General features: G+C 38.3%; 2 protein-coding genes across 5 annotated transcripts in view; both read left to right on the forward strand.

The window, feature by feature from the left end:
- LOC306877340 (band 4.1-like protein 5) overlaps positions 1 to 8,233 on the forward strand; it is a 42,178-nt gene extending 33,945 nt beyond the window's left edge. For 2 of the 4 annotated variants that reach the window (XM_079429059.1, XM_079429060.1), the window contains exons 22-26: positions 2,284 to 2,365; positions 3,549 to 3,626; positions 3,783 to 3,842; positions 4,254 to 4,378; positions 6,644 to 8,233. In XM_079429059.1, the coding sequence (XP_079285185.1) occupies positions 2,284 to 2,365; positions 3,549 to 3,626; positions 3,783 to 3,842; positions 4,254 to 4,378; positions 6,644 to 6,710 (412 nt within the window). In that variant the 3' untranslated portion in view covers positions 6,711 to 8,233. The remainder of the gene's footprint in view (positions 1 to 2,283; positions 2,366 to 3,548; positions 3,627 to 3,782; positions 3,843 to 4,253; positions 4,379 to 6,643) is intronic. The other 2 variants (XM_079429062.1, XM_079429061.1) reach the window with 2 other exon arrangements.
- An 8,086-nt stretch (positions 8,234 to 16,319) lies between these two features.
- LOC306876593 (receptor activity-modifying protein 1-like) overlaps positions 16,320 to 22,088 on the forward strand; it is a 50,492-nt gene continuing 44,723 nt past the window's right edge. Inside the window, exon 1 of the mRNA XM_079427890.1 lies at positions 16,320 to 16,724. Coding sequence (XP_079284016.1) covers positions 16,679 to 16,724 — 46 coding nt within the window. The 5' untranslated portion in view covers positions 16,320 to 16,678. The remainder of the gene's footprint in view (positions 16,725 to 22,088) is intronic.

A 22,088-nucleotide genomic window follows, 5' to 3' on the forward strand; every position in this document is an offset into this window, starting at 1 on the left:
CCAGATTAAAGGGCCCACCTGGTCCTCCCATCAACAATTTCTTTATTTCTTTTGTACAGTATATGATCTTACACTACCATTCAAAAGTTTGGGGTCATGGTTTTTATTTAGTTTTTCCTTTTATTCAGCAAGGACTCATAAATTGATGAGAGGGACAGTAAAAACATTTTAACTGTTACAAAATATTTATATTTCAAATAAATGCTATTCTTTTAAATAATAAATGGACAAAAATATTAAGCAGCAAAAATGTTTAAGATGTTTGTTACAGTTAGAATTAAATCTTTTATGCTGTTTTTTTTTGTAAGTTTAAACCAAATAATATATCTTGCCATATCTGTCCTGTCCTGTTCACTCCAAACTTGTGGAAAATTATTGCAATAAGTAGCTTAAACAAAACAAGCCTTTATTTTGACCTTTTTGTTTCATTGCGGCATTGAATTTACATTACTGTGTGAGAATTTGTGCGAAAAACAATACAATGTTACAAAATATAATGTTACAAAAGTTTCAACATTGATAATTAGAAGTAATAAGATGTTTCTTGAGTCAGCATATTAGAATGATTTCTGAAGGATCATCTAACACTGAAGCCTTGAGTAATGAATCCCTTCACAGGAATAATGGCTGCTGAATATACATTTTTCACTTTTAAACAGTTTGTAATATTTTTCATTATTATTGTTTTTACTGTATTTTTAATCAAATAAATGCAGCCTTGGTAAGCATGACAGAATTTCTGACCCTTTTCAACAGAAGTGTATTTTATCTACTAAGAATGTTTCCAAAGAGGTAGAACAAATTTGTGCACTTGTGTGTCCTAAAAGCTAAACTGAGATGCTTCAGTATCTACTTTTTCTTTTTCTAATTGACAGCATTTCACAGATCATGTCCATAGACTATTCCTTGTTTTGAGGCCAGAACATTCCTTAAAGTCATCTTATTCTGTTACGGCTGTACGTCACAAAGTAACACATTTGCATAATGTCCGCCCATTCACGCTGTACGCGGTAGACCAATCACAAAGGACTGCGCCATCTGACCAATCACAGCAGCGAGGGCTCACGGAAAGGAGGGGTTTGGAGAGACTGATTCTTTGAACTGCTTCGCACGAGTCGTTTAGGAATCATTTAGAAATTAGATCAAATTAAAGCTATTTTTTGAGAAAACTAAAGTGTTTTTTGACCTTGGATGCATGTAAACCTGTTTTAGGAGACTCCTAAAACAATATTAGCAACCTTAAAAATGGCATAATAGGGGCACTTTAATGTAGCCTGTGATTAAAAGTTCACAGCTTCCATCTAGTGGCAACTGTTGATATGTAGTTACAGATGGGTCATATGGGTGGTCTGCCTAGAAACATGTTCTTGTGTAACCACATGTACTCATGCCACAGATTGACTGCACGATTAGCTGTGTGCACTCACCTGCAAACGTTCAGCTCTGATAGTCACATGATGATAGAAACATGTCAAATGAGTACCTTAATGTGTACGATTTTGTTTCTTCTGTTTTACATCACATTTACAGTTAGTTGTCTGTAGAATCAAATAAGCATTATGTGACTGATGGTTACAATTATATACAGTATGAAGATGATGTATTATGGAAGAGAACCAAAGATTAAATTATAATTCACTACTATTGCCTTCATCGGATGCTCAATTTGTAGACCCCAAAATTATGGGTTTGATTCACAGGGAACACACACTGGAAAAATCAGCTGCCAAATGTGTAAATAATTTGTACCTTTACAGTGGTACACATTTTGTCAGGACTCTCTGGAAGGCTGCTCTGTTCTGATGGGAAGCCGTCCAAATGCGCGTGCGCACACACACACACACACACACACACCCGTAATCACAAAGTGACCCTAAGTCATTTCCTCAAACACTTCATAAGAGGTGTTCATAAGGTTTCATTCAAGAGTGAACATTGTGATTTCCTGTGTCATTTCCTTTCAATAAACACTAATGAATAGCTTGAGAGGTGCTTTGAAATGCTCAAAGGTTTTCAATGTCTTTGTGCTCATTTCCAGTGCTCAAAATCAAAAGGTCTGTGTCCAGAGCTCTTCTCAGACATGCTTCATCACTATTGAAAAGATCTGAATACTTTTTTTTTTTTTTTTTTTTTGGGTCAGGAGAGACCACATTTTCATCCACAGCTACAGCCACCATTGTTTTATCATATAATCATATAGCAGCTTCAAGATTCAGTCAGGAAAAAAGACTTGAAGTGCATTTGTTCATGAAAGTGCTCATTCAATTCATTGTCTGTCCTCAGCCTGGAAGAGAATGCAGATGACTTCATCTCTTCTGTGCCGCTTCTGTCATCAGATCCAGTGAATGAAGCCCAGTCATCCAAGGTAATAGAAGTGGCTTAATGTCATTCCAGCTGCTGGCACACTATAACAAGAGTCTACAGCAGCTGTCAATATATACACTATCATTTACTCACTCACCACTGAAACATGCTCTCCTTTACAGGGAAAATAAATCCAGCACATCACATTTATTTTCTTTGGCTGTCAAACATTCATAACAGCGTGTTGAGGTTTTGCTGTTTACTCAGTGGGTCATAAGGATTGTCAATAGAGTGCTGCAGGCATGACAACCCCTAGTTAACATCCCCCTAGTTCCCTCGACAAAAAAGCCAAGAGGAATTTTTCCTTAACTTTTGGATTATTGCAGAAACATATGTGACCAATACATTTTTATGGTATTTAAATGTTTATCATGGTAATCTTCACAAATGACCACAAATTTAGTCAATTTTGAAGCCTAAATACAATTACCAAAAGTAAAAAGCTAAAGTTAGGCTATGAACAAACTACAACACTACACAACAGTTCAAAATTTACACGTGGGAAAGTTTGCAAGATTTGGTCTGTATAAACACAAGAAGGCTGTAAAAGCAGACTCATGAGTAGATGAGCTTTCCTGCTTTGCATGAGGATGTTTAATGTCCTTGACAACCTTTGTAGTCCCATTTAGCTACTTGTTAGCATCTGCCTTTTTCAAGATGCATAAAAGCTTTAAAAAAATAATCACAAGTGGTTTATTACTGAATTTGTTATAGAATAAAACTTGGTTGACCTTTGTTAACCATAGAACTCACTTTGGGCATATAACCAAAACCCCATTGACTTAGGGATGATTGAACTCAAAGTGCACTTATTTCCGTGTTTCCGTATTTATTCCTACAACACAAGGCTATTATGACTATAATATTGAGTTAATGAAACCATAAAAAAAAAAAAGTCATAGAATATCATTGAAACTTGAGGGTGAGTTCTTTGGGCTTGGCCCATTTTGCATTCACCTCACAATGCCACATTTACTATTTACTTATTTTTATCCATTTATGTTAAGCATTCTCCCTCTATTCTCTGTCTCTGTTAAAGGTTTTTGTTTTCAAATAATTACAAAAGCATCACTTTTTGTGATGTCTTGCCGGCATCGACACATCCTGCAGGAAATGCAGATCTAGTCATTGAATATGCTTTTGGTTGGCATACGCTTTAGAGCATGTGGCTTTTTACAATGCAGGTCAACGTTCAGGATCCTGAGCCGCTGACAGCCCCTCAGACTGATAACCTGATAGACTTCACAGACCCCATCCCTGTAGTAAGTTCAGCACTGCAGCTCACAATATCCTTGTAATGCTTGTAGTAAGCAAAAGTTTGGCTCTATAATTGACTGGCACAATAATGCCTGTTCTCTCTAGGTGTTTTCACATCGTTGAAGTATTAAGATTATATTCAAATATTTGATTTAACACAGGTTCCAGCTCCCAAACCCACAATCACTCCTCGATGGATCATTCCAGCATCAGCACCTACAGTGAGTTGACCTCTTTAATCATTTTGATAACGATATTACATGAAAATGAAATCTGAAAATGGATTGATTGAATACTCTGAATATGATACATTTAGTATGGTTTAACAGTACCTCCAACTGACTAGAGTTTTAGCTGTTTTCCTGGTGAGGACTCCAGACACAGATCCATGCATCACTGTAGAACAGCAACTTTATCTAAGCGTTTGCACATATTGCCTCTTCATATTTCTCTGTAGATGCACTCTGTAGATTTATAGATTTAGAAGAAGCTTTCATATTGCAGTAGATGATGTTGACTCACTATCTAGCCACATGTTCAGTGGAGTGTACATTTTCGTTACCCTCACTTCTCACGTTTCTAGTAGTTGATTTAGTGACTGACTGTCCCCCTGCTTCCTCTCTCGCCTCTAGCAGTCTGGCACCTTTACTAATGGCCTCCTTGACTGTACAGCAAAGATGTCATCTCACCATCCTGAAGGGGCTACTATTTCCTCACTCCCCCATCTCTCTCACACTCACAATGTGATTGCCACAAGGTTTGTTTCATCCCTGCTCCATTACCTTTCTCTGCTCTTTTGAGGACAGTTTTCCTGCTACTTTCAGATGATGATAGATGATAAAAAACCATGAGGAGTCATGCTATAATTTCACCATTTTGTCGGTGTGTTTCTCCACTGAGAGCCACTCGAAAGTAGTAGTGTATTCAATTAAATCTACTAGTACTCAAAAGTTTGGGGTCAGTAAGAATGTTTTAATGTTTTTGAAAAGATTCTTATGCTCACTAAGTTTTATTTGATCAAAAATACAGTAAAAACAGAAATGCGGTGAAATATTGTTACTAGGCCTGTTGCAATAATCAATATATCGACTTATCGCACAACATATGTACATGACCTCAATAATTTTTGGTGACTCAATATATCGCCCATTATATTTACTTAAAAATTAATGTCACCATGTTTTGTACATTCCACTTGCGCCTGTGTCTTTTGCAGCTTCTCGTACATAACGTAGTGTAGTCATGAGTTGCTAAAAAATGCTTCTGCAAAAATAATTGAATCTGCAGGTATGGTCTTGTTTAGGAATCTGTGCCTTTGTGCATACAGACATCTCTGCGAAGTAGTGATTGTGTTTTTCAGCAATAGTGTGCACCCTTAATTTACAGAGACAAGAAGGTCAGGGGAAAATCTCCATTCAAGTTCTTTGTGCATTTTTCTTTTTTCTACTTGTTACTTGGCACTTTTTGCTAGAAAATTATGTATGTAATATTTTGATACTTAAATTCCATGATCTAAATGTTCTTAAAAATTTAAAGTTTGTTGTCATTTGAAAGTGTATAGGCCTTCTTGCATTAGTATGCTGTTACATTATGATTATATATACATTGGCATAAAATGGTCTTTAAAATGACAATAAAATCGCTTATCGCAATTATTTCTGGGGCAATATATCGCACAACAAAAAGTTATGTTTTGATACACTACCAGTCAAAAGTTTTTGAACAGTAAGGTTTTTTTTTAAGAATTCTCTTCTGCTCACAAACCTGCATTTATTTGATCATTTATTTGTAACATCACAAAATATTTATATTTAAGATGAATGCTGTTCTTCTGAACTTTGTATTCATCAAAAAAACCTGAAAACATTCTACTCTGCTGTTTTCAACAATAATAATAAAAATAATGTTTTTGAGCAGCAGATCAGAATATTTGAATTATTTCTGAAGGATCATGTGACTGGAGTAATGATGCTAAATATTCAGCTTTGAAATAACAGGAACAAATTTAATTTTAAAATATATTCAAATAGTAAAAATATTTCAAAATTGTGCTGTTTTTGCTGTACTTTGGATCAAATAAATGCAACTTCTTTAAAAAAAAAAACATTAAAAATCTTACTGTTCAAAAACTTTTGACTGGTAGTGTACATTTTAAACTGTAATGTATTCATGTGACTGCAGAACTGAATTTTCAGCAGCCATTACTCCAGTCTTCTTTTTTTTCAGGATTCTCTGATGAATAGGAAGTTTTTTAATTAATTAACTGTTGGGGAATAACAGTTAAAACCCATGGACCAGGTGTAATGAACAAAGACCAGGAGTCAGATTGCGATTAATTAAAGAAATTTACTGAAAAAATAGTTTGCAGTTTCATCCGCAGAAGTCAGTTTTAACACTCGCGATGGAGTTCGTAGGCCGACCTGCTTTACAATTCAAAAACACCAGCTATTATACCCTAACAGAGGTTGCTAATTACGTCAATGCATAAGTCATCAAAATTCTGATTGGTTCTAAAACTTAGACAATTTCCACATATGGATGCAAGTTTGAACCATATTATCTGATGACTATTTTAGTGACAAGTGATCAGAGGTCCGACGCAATACGTCTCTTCAAAGACGTATATCTGATACGCTGGACATCGGCAGTCCTGGGACTGTCTGAGATTCTCCCTGTACAGACAAGATACTAACACGCATACACAAAGAAACACTTATCTTTCTTCAAGGTTGCCTCAGCCCTAAACCTTATCGGGCATGGTCACACACACACAATGAGAGCAGCAGCTTAGAGAGTAGAAAGGCAGACTAAAGCCATAATCAACTTATTCTCTAACATGCATAAATGTAACTTTGATTAATAATTATTCAAGAAATATTATAATTAATATTAATATGAAGGCCATTGTAGATCTGCCCATCCACTCCTTCAAAATGTCTTTAATGTAATTTAAGTTTTAGTTATGTTTGTTCTTAATTCAGCTTCTGATTGTAACTGCCAATTGTTGAATTGATTTTGACAGTATTGTAGCTCACCCAATCAAGGACGACAACCACAGGCCCAGAGGTCTGCTGACCACTGAACTCTGAGAGCGAAGCCTTGAGCACGTGCCCAGCACCTGTCACTGGACCATCAAAAGTTTTCCTTCATTCCAGTCAAACACATTCCAGTGCCCCGACAATGGAAGCAAAGAGGCAACTGGACTCTGGGCATGCATGGGGTTGCAATTTCATCTTCAAGAATGCTGGCTTTTGACAGATGGCATCTGCAAACCCAGATCATAGCGCTGATGACCAAGAATAAAAGTTTTGAACTCTGTTTCAGTGCACAAAGGGCTAACAACAGGGTCCAGTGTTTGGGGACCACCATTCCTTTTATACCTCTTTTGAGTAACTCTACAGCCCTTGGGTGTAGCAGAAGCACATGAATGACCCAGTCCTGTGTTGTGATGGGATGTTTGATCTAAAATGTTTGATCCACCTGCTGTCCACTTCATGTTCAGATCTTCTCTGATTGGATGACTGTGAAAGAGCTTGTGAACCTCCTTGGATCACAATGCATCACTGACTGTTTTTAGAACTGGAGTAGTTTTTCCTACAGAAAATCTATTTTTTAATCTTTTTTGCCTTTCTCTTGCTCTGCTTTCTATGTTTTTATGAAGTAGCTGCATTCATTATGACACTTTTAAGTACTGTACTCTAAACCGCACAGTTGTTAGAGAACTATTGTGTAGCTTTTGGCAATTACAGTCATGAAATCACTGAGACAAGATTTGCAGTTTGAACGTTTTATCAATGCTGTTTTTATCCAAACATAGTAGTCATGACCTGCCTTATTTTAATAGCTCATGTAAGGTTTTAAATATGCATGGACATATTACAACATAACATGTTACTACAGTGTAATTTGTCATCTACTGTGTTTAGTTGAAATATTTCACTGGGTGTTCTGTGTAGTGTGTAAGTGCAGTTCTTAAGTGTGCTTCACTGTGTTGTATTAGATGTTATATGAGATACAGGAGCAGCTGAGACCTCTGTCACTGTCTGACCCACTGGCTCATATCAAAACTGCGAAAGACTTGGACCATGTAAACAAACTAAAATGTTATTCACTGTGATACAATGAAAGAAAACAAATCACTTGCAGTCTTTGCCAGTGGTTACTGCCTTTTATGGACCCTTCTTTCTCCACTACAAGTTCCACAAGCATTTGCTGCTATTTTTCAGTATACTGCAAAGTGCATAATTGGTATAATCACTGGATATGAAATCACTGGGATGAAATGTTTGGAGGTCAAATTTGAACTTATGTAGTCAAATCTTGTAAATAATTATTCGTCAGATTTCTTAAAGTTGTTTATATGGTCTACCTGTTCTGATTTGCTCTGTCTTTAGTGGAAGTGCTCAATCACAGAAGGCAGTTGTAGCTGGAATCCGTTGATATGCTAATTGTTTTGTTCTCCAAGTCTCACACTGTAGGCTTATTTACATGCATATTAATGATCTATAGATGTCACAGCAATGATCTGTTTATATCAGTACACTGACTGTAAGCCTTGTCATTTTGTATAATGTGATATTCCACAAGTAAAAGATTTTAACTTTGTTATTGGACCTATGCTTTTATGAGCATGCTGTGTGTATGTCTCCGTGTGTATAGATACTATTGAATTTAATCTTAATGTGACTGAAATGGAGATTTTTATTATTCCTTTGGCAATTTGTTTAGATGTTACAGCTTTCTATTTACCCTCTAAATTTGTTAAAATAGAAAAAGAATGAATGGCTTACTTATAGTTTGTTGGCATAATGTTTGCCTCTCAATATTTTGCTTTAAAGCAATAGATGATTTGCTGATATTAATCCAATATGCGTGGGTAAATCTATATGGCTTGTGCATATGATTTAAGCATAAAAGAGAAAATTTAGTAAATTCAATAAACCGTATAGGGACTTGACAGTGATTGTACTTTAGGTTTAGAAATAAACTGTAATGGATTTGATCAGGGAGAAGAAACCTTATGTGAAGTTGTGCAAAAGGAAAGAATTTCATTCAGGATAAGTGTACTAAAATATTCCAAAATGAAGAATGTGTAGTTGTGCTAAATTTAAATAAATACATTTAAAAAAAATTGTAGCTGCAATGACAAAGTTGTGGTCATAACACAGGGGTGGGAATCTTTAGTCGCCTTACGATCCGATTCCAGAACGATTCTTGATGACTTTTTTCCTCATTAATTAATTGAAAATTTTTAAATCCTTACATTTACATATCCTTACATAAGTAATTATTTAAAATAATTACAAATTTTTAAAAAATAATTAAAACAGTTGTAGCCTATGTTAAGAATTTTAAACCAATATAACTTAAAAAGCGAGTAGCTTTATTTAATAATAAAGAGAAGCATAGAAACATATAACAAACAAAGAGTGCTTTCAGTATTTAAGATTATCTGAACGTTTTCCATTCAAGAACTCTTGAGTGATTTTTCGTCATCTTTACTGTTGTTTTTTTACTATGACATCATAGACAGCGGGAGATCTATTAAGCTGCATTCACGCACGGATCTGAAATATAAGAAGTAATGTGGTTTGTCCTGTCCGTTTAATCACTTGAGACATAACTGGTTGTGTTTACATTGATTTTGCTTCATAAAACCATTTTGAGACCAAGTACATTAAACCACTTACACGGAGACGCGCACAGCCGCATGCGCGAGCAGTCTACACAAACAAAGCGCGCCTCAGCATTTGAAATTGAAAGCAGCCTTCTGTTGGTGAGGTTCATATTTTAAATATATAAGTCCACTGCATTACAAACCACATAAATGATGACTTCGTAGAGCATTTGTAAGGAAAATACCGACGGGCGAGACCTCACACTTCAAGTGTAACATCAAACAAAGCGCGCGTCTCTCACAGCATCTTCAGAATCAGAATAAACTTTATTGCCAGGTATGTTTGCACATACGAGGAATTTGTTTTAGTGACAGTAGCTCCACAGTGCGACAGGATGACAGCGACAGATAATAATAATAATTTAAATAATATTGTAATATATATTGATGTAATATAATATTGTAATAATAATAATGTACAAATATGCAAAATAGACAATTCAGTATGTACAGGTATGTTAGGTGCAAATTTGAAATGTAATAAATGTTAAATAAAAAATTAAAAGTATGATAGTGTTGTGTGTTTCATGTTTATTGTTAAGAGTTCAAATGTTCATGAGATGGATTGCCTGAGGGAAGAAACTGTGTCTGTGTCTGGTTGTTCTGGTGCACAGAGCTCTGTATAGCGTCAACCAGACAGTAACCGTTCAAAGAGGGAGTGTGCTGGAAGTGAGGGGTCCAGAGTGATTTTACCAGCCCTTTTGCTCACTCTGGATAAGTACAGTTCTTGGAGACTGGGAAGGGTTACCAATGATTCGCTCAGCAGTCCGGACTACCCTCTGTAGTCTTCTGAGGTCAGATTTGGCAGCTGAGCTGAACCTGACAGTTATTGAAGTGCAGAGGATGGATTCAATGATGGCAGAGTAGAACTGTTTCAGCAAGTCCTGTGGCAGATTGAACTTCCTCAGCTGGCGAAGAAAGTACAACCTCTGCTGGGCCTTTTGTCAGTGTGAGTCAGTGTGAATGTCCCACTTCAGGTCCTGAGAAATTGTGGTGGCCAGGAATCTGAACGACTCCACTGTTGTTACAGTGCTGTTCATGATGGTGAGTGGGGGGAGAGCAGGGGGGTTTTCTCCTGAAGTCCACAATCATCTCCACAGTTTTGAGCGTGTTGAGCTCCAAGTTGTTAAGACTGTACCAGACAGCCAGCTCCTTAACCTGCTGTCTGTAAGCAGACTCGTCACCATCCTGAATGAGGCCAATCAGTGCGGTGTCGTCTACAAACTTCAGGAGCTTGACAGAGGGGTCTTTAGATGTGCAGTCATTAGTGTACAGAGAGAAGAGCAGTGGGGAGAGAACGCAGCCCTGAGGAGCTCCAGTGCTGATCGTACGGGTGCTGGATGTGTATTTTCCCAGCCTCACTAGCTGCTACCTGTCTGTCAGGAAGCTGTTGATCCACTGACAGACAGATGTGGGGGCGGAGAGCTGAGTTAGTTTGGGCAGGAGGAGGTCTGGAATGATAGTGTTAAAGGCCGAGCTGAAGTCCACAAACAGGATCCTCACATAAGTCCCTGGTCTATCCAGGTGTTGCAGTGTTTAATACAATCCCATGTTGACTGCATCATCCACAGACCTGTTTGCTCTGCAGGGGGTCCAGTAAGGGTCCAGTGATGTCCTTCAGATAATCCAAAACCAGTTTTTCGAATGACTTCATGACCACAGATGTTAGAGCCACATGACTGTAGTCGTTAAGTCCTGTTATCTTGGGTTTCTTTGGGACGGGGATGATGGTGGAGCGTTTGAAGCATGAGGGGACTTCACACAGATCTTCAACAGATCACTGGAGCTGTGTGAAGTCCCCTCAGGCCAGCTGGTCAGCACGGGATTTCAGACAGGCTGGTGTCACACCGTCTGGGCCTGGTGCCTTCCTTCTCAAATCAAATCAAATCAAATCACTTTTATTGTCACATCACCACAGCACGTGTGCCTTCGTGAGTGAAATTCTTGAGAGCGTGCTCCAGACACTGCAGAAACAATTTACATATAGACAATTTACATATAAACAATTTACATATAGACATTACCATACATACGTACAGACTTATACAGATGACAATGTGTAATATACACATACATATACTCAGTACACATAGTGTACTATTAGACAGACATACAGTTACCGATACACATTATACACAGTATGTAGTACACATTCTACGTTATATACACACAGTAATATGCGAAGATGCAGCAGATTATATATAAACCGGATGTGCAAAAGTCATGGATGTGCATTGGATGGTATCCAGTGCTGGCAAAAATATTGTTGTATTTGTGCAGTAGTGTACTGGTAGTCCAGTTTGAACTGTATTGGAATTAAAGTGCAGTGCGTGGTATATTGTAAAGTGGGAGTGTGCTGTAGGGTGTATTAGTTTTTACTGTTCATTAGCCTGATAGCCTGAGGAAAAAAGCTATCCCTCAGTCGGCTAGTGCGGGATCGGATGCTGCGGAGACGTCTTCCTGAGGGCAGCAGAGAGAGCAGTCTGTGGGACGGGTGGCTGGAGTCGTTGATGATCCTCCGGGCTTTCTTTATACACCACCTGGTGTAGATGTCCTGGAGGGAGGGAAGCTCACCTCCAACAATGTGACGGGCAGTTCGCACGACCCTTTGCAGAGCTTTGCGGTTGCCAGCAGTGCTGTTTCCAAACCAGGCGGTGATGCAGCCTGTCAGGATGCTCTCCACAGTGCAGGTGTAGAATGATCTGAGGATGCTGGGGCTCATTCCAAACTTCCTCAGCCGTCTCAGGAAGAAGAGGCGTTGGTGTGTCTTCTTCAGCACTGCATCTGTATGAGCGGACCATGTGAGATCCTCAGTGATGTGAACACCGAGGAATTTGAAGCTGTTTACTCGCTCCACAGGTGTCATGTCGATGGTGATGGGTGTGTGTTCTCTGCTCTGTCTCCTGAAATCCACCACCAGCTCCTTGGTCTTGTCGATGTTGAGTGAGAGGTGGTTCTCTTGACACCATTTAGTCAGGGTTCTCACGTCCTCTCTGTAGGCCGTCTCATCGTTGTCAGTGATCAGGCCTATCACCGTTGTGTCGTCAGCAAATTTGACGATGACGTTGGAGCTGTGTGTTGCTGTACAGTCGTGTGTGTACAGGGAGTACAGGAGTGGGCTGAGGACGCAGCCCTGAGGAGCACCAGTGTTGAGGGTCAGCGGGGATGAAGTGTTGTTGCCCATTCTGACCACCTGACATCTGCCTGTCAGGAAGTCCAGGATCCAGCTGCACAGAGATCCGTTTAGTCCCAGAGTCTGGAGCTTCTCAACCAGTGTGGCAGGCACTATGGTATTGAATGCTGAGCTGTAGTCCACAAACAGCATTCTCACATAGGTGTTCTTATTTTCCAGGTGGGAGAGAGCAGTGTGCAGGGTGAAGGCAATAGCGTCGTCTGTGGAACGGTTTCTGCGATATGCAAATTGTAGGGGATCCAGTGAGTCAGGCAGCACAGAGCAGATGTGGTCTCTGATGAGTTTCTCAAAGCATTTGCTGAAGATGGGTGTCAGAGCAATGGGCCTCCAGTCATTCAAGCATGTGATTTTATTTTTCTTTGGTATGGGCACAATGGTGGATTTTTTGAAGCATGCGGGAACCACAGACAGAGAGAGGGAAAGGTTAAAAATGTCTGTGAAAACCCCGGCCAGTTGGAATGCGCATGCTCGGAGCACACGGCCTGGGATGCCATCGGGACCCACAGCCTTGCGGATGTTCACCCGTCGGAAGGATCGGGTTACATCTGCGACAGAAAAGGAAAGTGCGCTCGCCTCTTCTGCTACAGCCGCGGGAGCGCGCTCTGTGTGGGCGGTGTTGTGAGCCTCGAAACGAGCATAAAAGTGATTAAGTTCGTCCGGTACAGAGGCGGCAATGTTCACAGTAGCTGGTTTATTCCCTCTGAAATCTGTGATGTTATTGATACCCTGCCACATGCTTCTTGCGTTGTTGGTTTTGAATTGTTCTTCAACTTTGTTTTTATATTGACGTTTGGCAGCTTTGATTGATTTCCTGAGATCGTAACTGGCTTGTTTGTGATCGTCAGAGTTTCCGGATTTAAAGGCAGATGTCCGCGCTGACAAGGCTGCTCGAACATCGCTGTTAATCCACGGTTTTTGGTTGGGGTAGATGCGGATTGTTTTTGTCGGTACTACATCCTCTACACACTTCCTGATGAAACACGTTACAGTATCTGAGTACGCCTCTATGTCGTCATCAGACGCTGCCTTCTCTTGTTCTTTTTGAAGACCTGGCGCACGTATCTGCAGTTCAGGTGTGGGGGAGAGGGGGTTGCAGGAGGTGTGAATGGTATTTTTTCAAATCTGCAGTAGAACTCTGTGATAAAGACCCGAGCAGCCACAAGGAGGTTCACAAATGCCGGAGCGAAGTTGGCGTCCACAAAGATGTTTATTTAGAGCAGATGTGCAAAAATGTGCAAATAAATAGAACTGAGAGCTTACAACACAGATTGATATAAAAACAGTATAAACTGCTAAGTACTAAGAACAATACTAACTCCCCTCCAATTCACTGAGGCTAGAGTTTTACATGCTTCACAGCGCAATCCCATTCACAAGCTCATTATCCGTCCTCCTTTGCAGTAGTGACGGCCATCTTAAATACACAGTTTCCCGCTCTCCCAAATTGGGACATACCATTTCTATAATATAAAAACTCTTGACTTTGATTCATACATGAGATTTAGAAACAAGAGCCTAAATAAATACAAATAATAATGCAAATCAAAAACGAATAAATCATAACATTTGAAATGCACTCATACATAGAATTAGCACTTTTACAAGAGTACATTTACTGCCACGCCTACTCGGCTGGATCAGAAATACATTCAAATAAAACCAAGTCGAACGCAGTAAAGCAGTGATGGAAGGCAACTAAAGTCTCTCCATCACAAACTCATTTAGATCGTCTGCCAGTTGTTGATTCTCCACAGTGCTGGGGGATGGTGTCTTGTAATTGGTGATGTCTTTCAGACTGTTCCACACTGAAACCGTTTCACTGAGAGAATTGTATCCTTAGCTTATTGGAATAATTCCTCTTTGCCACTCTGATCTCCTTTTCCGAATAATTTTCAGAATTTCCTAAATTTTCGCACGTTAAAAAATAAATACGACCTCATGTTGTGTCAATCAAGTTTGTCCACTGCCTCCGAAACTTTCGTCTGTCAAAACAAAATCAGATCAGGTTTGATTTTCTGGGGAATACGAAAAAAACGGATCTCCTGATCCTGTGCAAGGAAGCCCGTTAATGTCGTTGTAATTCGCTTCAACCTTTCCGAACTTTATGAAAGATTATTTTACGGAATGTTCGAGAGGTGTTTGTGTGTGAGGAATTGGAAGCAAGCAGAATATGGGTGTTTCTAAAGCAAACTCAGCGTCATTGCACATCTAGTTAAAAACTTAAGGTCATTTGCTAACTGAGTCCGAAATTTTCGCATGTGTTTTTCCGTTTTTTCGTATTCCGCATCCTTTCCAATCAAAATGCATGCTATGGATGCGAAAACGCAGAAAATCGGGCGAAACGGACAAAAGTTTCTGAGGCCTTGTGCAAACGTGATTGACACAACGTGAGGTCATATTTATTTTTTAACGTGCAAAAAGTTTGGACGAAAATAGCATGGATTTTGATAGGAAGGGATGGGGAATACGAAAAAACGGAAAAACGCATGCGAAAATTTCAGACTTAGTGTACAATGGCCTTAAGCCCAGAATCGATTCTGAAATTCTCAGAATCGATCCAGAAACGTTGGAGAGAGAATCGCGATGCATCGATGGATCGATTTTTTCTCCCACCCCTAGTCATAACATCATGCCTTTCTTTGCTTGATTGAACCTAGAAACAATGCTGTCACTTCCTGGACTTAGAGCTGCCATGGACATTTATTCAAGTCTACATCTGTGAGAATCTAGATGTAGGAGCATACTTGCTAGGTTATTCTGTTTGTAAGTTTCCCCTGGCAGTGTGGCTGAAGTCTCCAGTGGAGCAGCAGGTGGAGCCAGAGCTCTTCATGAGTCAAACAGGATCAAACTTTAGTCCTCTAGCTCACATGTAAGCTCCAAACTTCACAAATTAGTGGAGATCACACAAGGTACTTTTCTTTTTTTGTTGTTGTTGTTCACCTCATATTTAAGGACATTTTAAGGAAATTTTGTTAACCTCATATTTAAGGAAATCGTTTGACAACAAATGTAATAAGTTATTTTAACAATATTGACAGCATCAGATGACGGCTTAAAACTCGTGCTGCTTGCATTTCTAACCAAATAATTTTTACTGCATATTTATACTTAATTACTCATATATATAATCATAATATCCTAAAAAAAAATTAATTGTTTGATTTATTCCTGGTCATAATGAAACAGAATCAGTTGCTTAGTTGCTTAAAAAGACCCAATAGAAAATATACAAAAAATAATAATTATACATTATTAATAGACAGATCATTTAGACATTTAGTTCCAAATAAATTGCTAACAGCAGACAATTAAACTTGTTACCGGAGGAATTCAGTTTAATTGCATGATTTTATTTTATTTTGCTTATTGATTCATACTCGAAGCCCCAGTTATTAACCTATTATTTATTCTAATAATAAGAACTGCTGCTAATGCTTTATTTCTCAGTCATTGTTTTGGCAATTCCCTCTGTAATTCAGATCGTGACCACAGAAGGCGCAAAGTCTCTCTTTCAATGGGGCTGCTCTTTAATAATTTAATTTCATCTGGACAGTAAAATTGGCATCAGCCCATTGGAAGTTACGAAGCAAGTTTCTCAAATTTTCGGCGTTAGATAATAGCGGTCGGTGTATTTATTATAATACATTTTAAAAGTATGTGCACTTACGCAGTAGTTTTTCCCTTTATTTTTCCCTAGTGTGAACAGCACAGCGGTAAGTTACAGTGGTTCCCTCACTTCTCTAATTAATTATGTTCATGTTTATTATTAGCCAGCATAAGTTGATGAGCCGTGAGGGAGGTGGCTTCGCGTTTACTGTTGCCACAAGCACAGCTCACATCTTTTATTTGTGCGCCTGACGCGCTGTGGAGCGCACAGCCCGCCTGTCCACGAGCGACTTCAGAGAGAACTACTGAGCGCACGCTTCAACTCAGCCGAGACCCATTCCAGTTGCGCATTTCAGCTTTATTTGGTACTAAAGCAGTACTTTATAAAACACATGGCATGGTGACTGAGAGGAACGGAGGAATTCTCTCTTCGGCGTCTTCAGAGGAGATTCGGCGTTGAATGAAACTGTTAAACTGCTAAATTACCTGTCAAACGCGCAGATGAGCGGTGTGTCGAGAAAGTAGAGCCGTTTAATCGACTATGAACAAACTTCTGTTGCTTTGACTGACATCGACAAGTCATGGCATCAGTGTCGTGGAGACACGCGCTTTTCTTCTTGCTAGTTGGTAAGTTGAACTGGTTTGTCCTGTTTATGTCTGCATTTCAACCTATTATGTTTGTTTCTGGAATTTCATACTGACTGTAAAACGCCACGACAGCTAACAAATCAGAACGGAAGCATTAAGTAGTTTGAATATGTTTGTTTGTTTGATTGATTTTGATAGTGGTTTATGGAAAGTGTCTTAGTAAGATGAGTGAGAAGTCCAGTGTTTTTTTTAGCAGTGGTTTTGTAGGTTGGATTCATATACACACCTGTTAATAATGATTGTAAATTTTATCCTGCAAACCAAAAATAACATGTTTCTGTAGCTTTCAGGTTAAAAAGTGAACACAGTATTCGGGCAACTACCGTATATAATAAATTCATTTATATATAATAAATAATAAATATAAATTATTTTAAAATAAATGGACATTAACTTTATGATTTTTAAATATTATATTTATGCAGTTGATTTTAATATTTACTAACCAAAATGGGTTCAATATTTTTGTATGTTATGGTGCATTCAGTTAAATTAGGCCATTGAGATGATTAGGGAAAAATTGCCCATTTTTTTTTAAATTAAGACCTTTTACATTTTTGTTTAATTTTTCATAATTTTATAAATGTTTTACTGTTTAAATTTAGCCACAAATTCTATAATATGCTATTTGATGGCAGGTACCATGTGATGTGGCAACTTACTCTGATATGGTGTGATAACAACATTGCAAGTATAGCTAGCATTTTAAATAATTTGATCTCAATTATATCCTGGCTGTAATGTACTGTAATTTTGAGAAAAAAACAAAAAAACATGTAATATTTGTACATAGAACACAAATGCTCTTATCGCATTTAATCTTTTTCATAACAATACACAGAGGTTGGAAATTTTGCTGAAAGTGAAAAATCGATAAGTGACAAGCCCACCCACGTATAGGTCAATTATCTAATTTTCTAATTAATAATGCATGGCAACCTCCTTCTGTTGGAAAGAATTAATTTCACACTTACCTTAACAAGCTCACTGAGCTGTGCTGAGCATGACTAACAAGCTGCACTCCGTTTGCCTTGATTTCCTGTCACCATTCAAATGTGATTGCTATATTTACTCTATGAAGATTCATGGTATACTTTCTTAGGAAGAATGTCTATAAAGAATTGTAATGCAAATATGAACAATTAATTGTTGTGAACTGACCTGACTCTCAGACTCTAAGCTCATGAAACTGCAGAGAAATATTGAATCAGTCTGTAGAATATGTAACTCTTGAATAAACACTTCTGCTCCAGTTAAGCCTGCTGTGAGTGTCCTATAAAATATGTAGATTTAGCAGGGGAATCTTCTGCTTTTAAACAACAGAAGGAAGTGAACTCAGGAGGAGTGTAGTGTGTTAACTGATCTCTGAAATAAAGTCTGCTACTCTTTAAGAGTATGCAAATAAAAGGGCCCTATAATGGATAATGCAGCATAAAACTAGCTTCATGACTAATAACACTCCTTTCCTTTCCCTTCCTTCCCTTCCCGTCCCGTAGCGTCCCGTCCATTTTTCTTCTTTCTTTACTTTATTTTTACAATATCCTTTGCTTTTCAAATTTCCTTAACCTCTCCTTTTTAATTTTTCCTTTTATTTTCACTTCCTACGCCCTTTACGTTTCTTCTTCCTTTGCATTTTCCCTTTCCTTTCCTTTCCTTTCCTTTCCTTATTTCTGTTCCATATTTTCCAATTTTCTTTGTAGTTTCTTTTCTTTTGCTTTAAGTTCTTTAAATTTTAAATTCTTAAAATAAATTCTTTATCCTTTTTATTTCCCTTTGGTTTTTCCTTTTTTATTACAGTTCCATATATTAATTTCCTCTTCTTTTTCGTTTCCTTTCCCCATTATCTTTCTTCCTTTTTAGATGACTCCTAACCCACTTTCTTTATGGATGGCTATATCCATCTTGTCCTTCAGATATGCACCAGGGGAGTCTGACAAGTCCCAGGATATTGATGGCATCATGACTGTTAACTGCTGGCACAGAGAAAATGGTGGCTTCATGCTTTTGTTGCGAGCCGAGATAAATGTCAAGCACACTTTTCAAAACCGAGCAAAGCTTTCATTGTGTTCCAGACCAGAATTGTGCTCTATCCTACCAAGAGTCATTGCTCTGACAATCTGATGACAATTGAAAGTCTACCACATAAAACACTAAATGCAGTAAAGGACACTTTAGCAGGATGAAGGGGAGCACAAGGATGTGTCCTATACAGTTCTCTAAATACAGATTAGCACGGTGCATTTCTATGATTGAAGTCTTATTTCAGTTTACTAGGTCTTGAATCCAAGTTCATTAGTGAGCATTGTGTGCAAAGAATTTAGCTGTAAATGATTATAGAGTTTGTTTTACTAACAGAGCATTTGGAATTACATCCAGAGAGCTGCTGGACCAAACTAAGCATGCTTGATCGTGCAGAATGGCTGCTGGAGCTGAACACAACAAATTAGAGCTGACAGTCTAGACATGTAGCATAATCTAAAGATATCTCAATAACTTTAGCATGAAGTAACTTTGCAAAGGTGGAATGACTTTGACCAGCAATGCTTTTTGTATTCAAGCTGAAAGAAAAGTTGCTTTTTATGCTCTTCATATACTTCGATGACCTTTTTGCATCATGTTTGACCATGTTGGATCACGTCCATCAGCAATCATATTTTGTGGAAAAGTGCGATGCGTGACCTATATGGTCAGCATTCAGAACACAGTATTGGACATTTGAATACAAAAGCATAGTTAAACATGCAATGTAATAGCAAAACGTAATGGGGTTACCTCAATAGTTTTTTTTTTTTTTAGTAAATTTTTATAAAATAACAAATAATGTCTAAAAATAGAATTAAAGATATAGCGCTGACATTCCGCAATTAGAGCTGTAATTTATTTGGATAGCAGCATAGCTCAATGTTTGGTTTTAGGATGATTTGATAAGATAAGTTCACATAAAAATCTCTGACGTTTGATTGCAGACTTTGGTATCTTGACAAAGAAACTTCATAGGACACACGTTCAAGTTTACTGGAGTCTTTTGTCTGGAAAATCTCTGAAAAGCAGGAGGCTCAAGTAAAAATCTCATTCTAAGCTCCGGCTTGGAGAAGCTTTTTTTATATATATACAGGGTGGCATGGGCATTGAATCCTAGCTCTTGGCCGCTGATTGTTTAAATAAAAACAGGCAATTTGTGTGCCAGACCTGGCCCTTGAGATGCATTTAACATTTGTCTCACTCTAAAATAAAAGTGGTGCTTTGTTTAATGCTTTAAGAAACAGGTGTAGCAGTGAAAAATACAGTTAATATTTGATGTCGAACGTGTTGTGTGATGTCAGCAGGGAATCATCATGCTGGAATGTGAGAGCGCTCTCTGCAGCGGTGCTGGATGGGATGGAACTCCCCCCTGCATTAGCTGATTATTCATTATGCAGATCAAGTTACCCTATAAACTGTGTTGCATCGCTGTGGTATAAATTAGTTTTAAAGGAAAATAAGAGCTGGATTGATTCAGGCTTGAGTTTAAGGCTCAGCAGGCCCCTCTTATCATGCGGGGTGGCACTGAATGTGACATTATATGCTGTGAAGTATCATTCTGGGGTCCTTGGTGTGATTGTCTAAAGAGACTGTTAAAGCGGCGTCGGACCCCATGCAGTGTTTTTAAGACCTCTCTGACCGCAGGAGCTCAGGAAACAAGATCTCAAGACCCCGAGTGGCATTGGCATCTCAACCACAACTACTTGCTGTCGAGTTGCAAACCAACACTTGAGCGAGTCAACAGAAGCGTTCATTTCCCTTTAGATTCACACGATCTCCAAAAGTATTTTTCATGATCATGGTCTCTTCATAATACAGTAGACCTCAAAGATCAAGGACAACTTTTCATTGGGTGATCCTGCTAAAGAATTTACAATTTATTTTTTGGTGTCTAACAAATTGAAACATATAATAGATTTAAAAAAAGTATTAAGAGCATTAAAAGAACATTTTTTGTTACAAAAAAAAAAGGTTTTGACATCACAGTTATGGGATGGCTTGATTCTGTTTATATAGGCTTAGCTGCAATCTAAGTAATTCAAACCCCAAAGGTTACATTTTGTAGAGAATCTTTGCTTCTTAACGGAAATCTTGGCCCATTCTTTGCTCAAAAAGCTTGCAGATCACTGATAATCTTTGGTTTTCATGTTGCCACTGCTTTAAATAGTAAATTAAGGGTTTTTCTCAGTTGCTTTGATCAAACATTTTATTCCCCTTGATGATATTGTTTTGTTTTTTTCTTCAAGGTTTTCTGGTACAACACATTTTAAACTCCTAAGGCTTCCAGCTGTATATCTAGGAACTTTTAGGAGTTTGGAAATCGTCTTGTAGCCATAGACTTTCAAATATAATAAAACAATGTATCCACTATAGATTTGTGAGAGCTCTTTTGACTTGGCCATGTTTGCTACTCAAATTTAGCACATGCATCAGTTAAAATTTATGGATGTGTAACAGCCCAAGCTAATTAAGTTTCCCAAGGCTTAGTTGTGTTTTAACACAATTTTTTATTTATATTCTGATGCAAACACAAATGATCTTATTTTCTTTCACAGCTGGATGCTGGCGCTTGATATAAAGTGCATTTCAATAGCTGCCTACAACAGATTACAGTGCAAGGTGTCGATTAACTCTTACAGCAGTGAGTCACGTTGACCCGCAGAAAATGACCCTCTTTAATGGGATCCAGCCGTTGGTGTAATGGCCATGAGTGATCCATCACCTGTACAGCCAGATATGCTGACATTCATGGCCCCAGTAATTGCTTCATCACAAAGGGTCTTTACCATGTAGATTATTTTGGAATGCCGTGATGGATGTTGGGCATGTGTGTGCGTGTGTGATAAGAGTAAATGGTGGCATTTGCTTTATCAATAGTTAGAAACTATGTTACACAATGAGAGGATGAGCAAAGCAAGTGGCAATTTGTACTGGCACATTTCTTGCTTCCATAAATGGCAGACAGTACTTGATCAGGCGGCCAGTGTAGTTCACTTACAACACTACAGAATGTTTTGTATGGGTTGCTTCTTGACTGGGAGTGCTTTATATGACTGTCACCATGTTTTCCCTGCAGCATATTGCAGGCTAATGCTTCTCTTCTGGCACTAATGCAAATGTTATCATGCTTTTCTAAAGTAGTCGCCGGCTGTTTTTGTCCATGCTGGGATAGCAGCATCTCTGTGCACTTCAATTTTGCATACACTGGGACATAAGATCATACGAGCAGGTGTGGAGAGTCACAGAATACATGTCACGCAGAATGCCAAAAAAAAGTAATATCATTTATTAAAGGTGTAATCAATGTTCTTAAAGGGAGAG

Source organism: Barbus barbus (genome assembly GCF_936440315.1).
Source record: "Barbus barbus genome assembly, chromosome: 11".
In the NCBI taxonomy this organism is placed as follows: domain Eukaryota; kingdom Metazoa; phylum Chordata; class Actinopteri; order Cypriniformes; family Cyprinidae; genus Barbus; species Barbus barbus.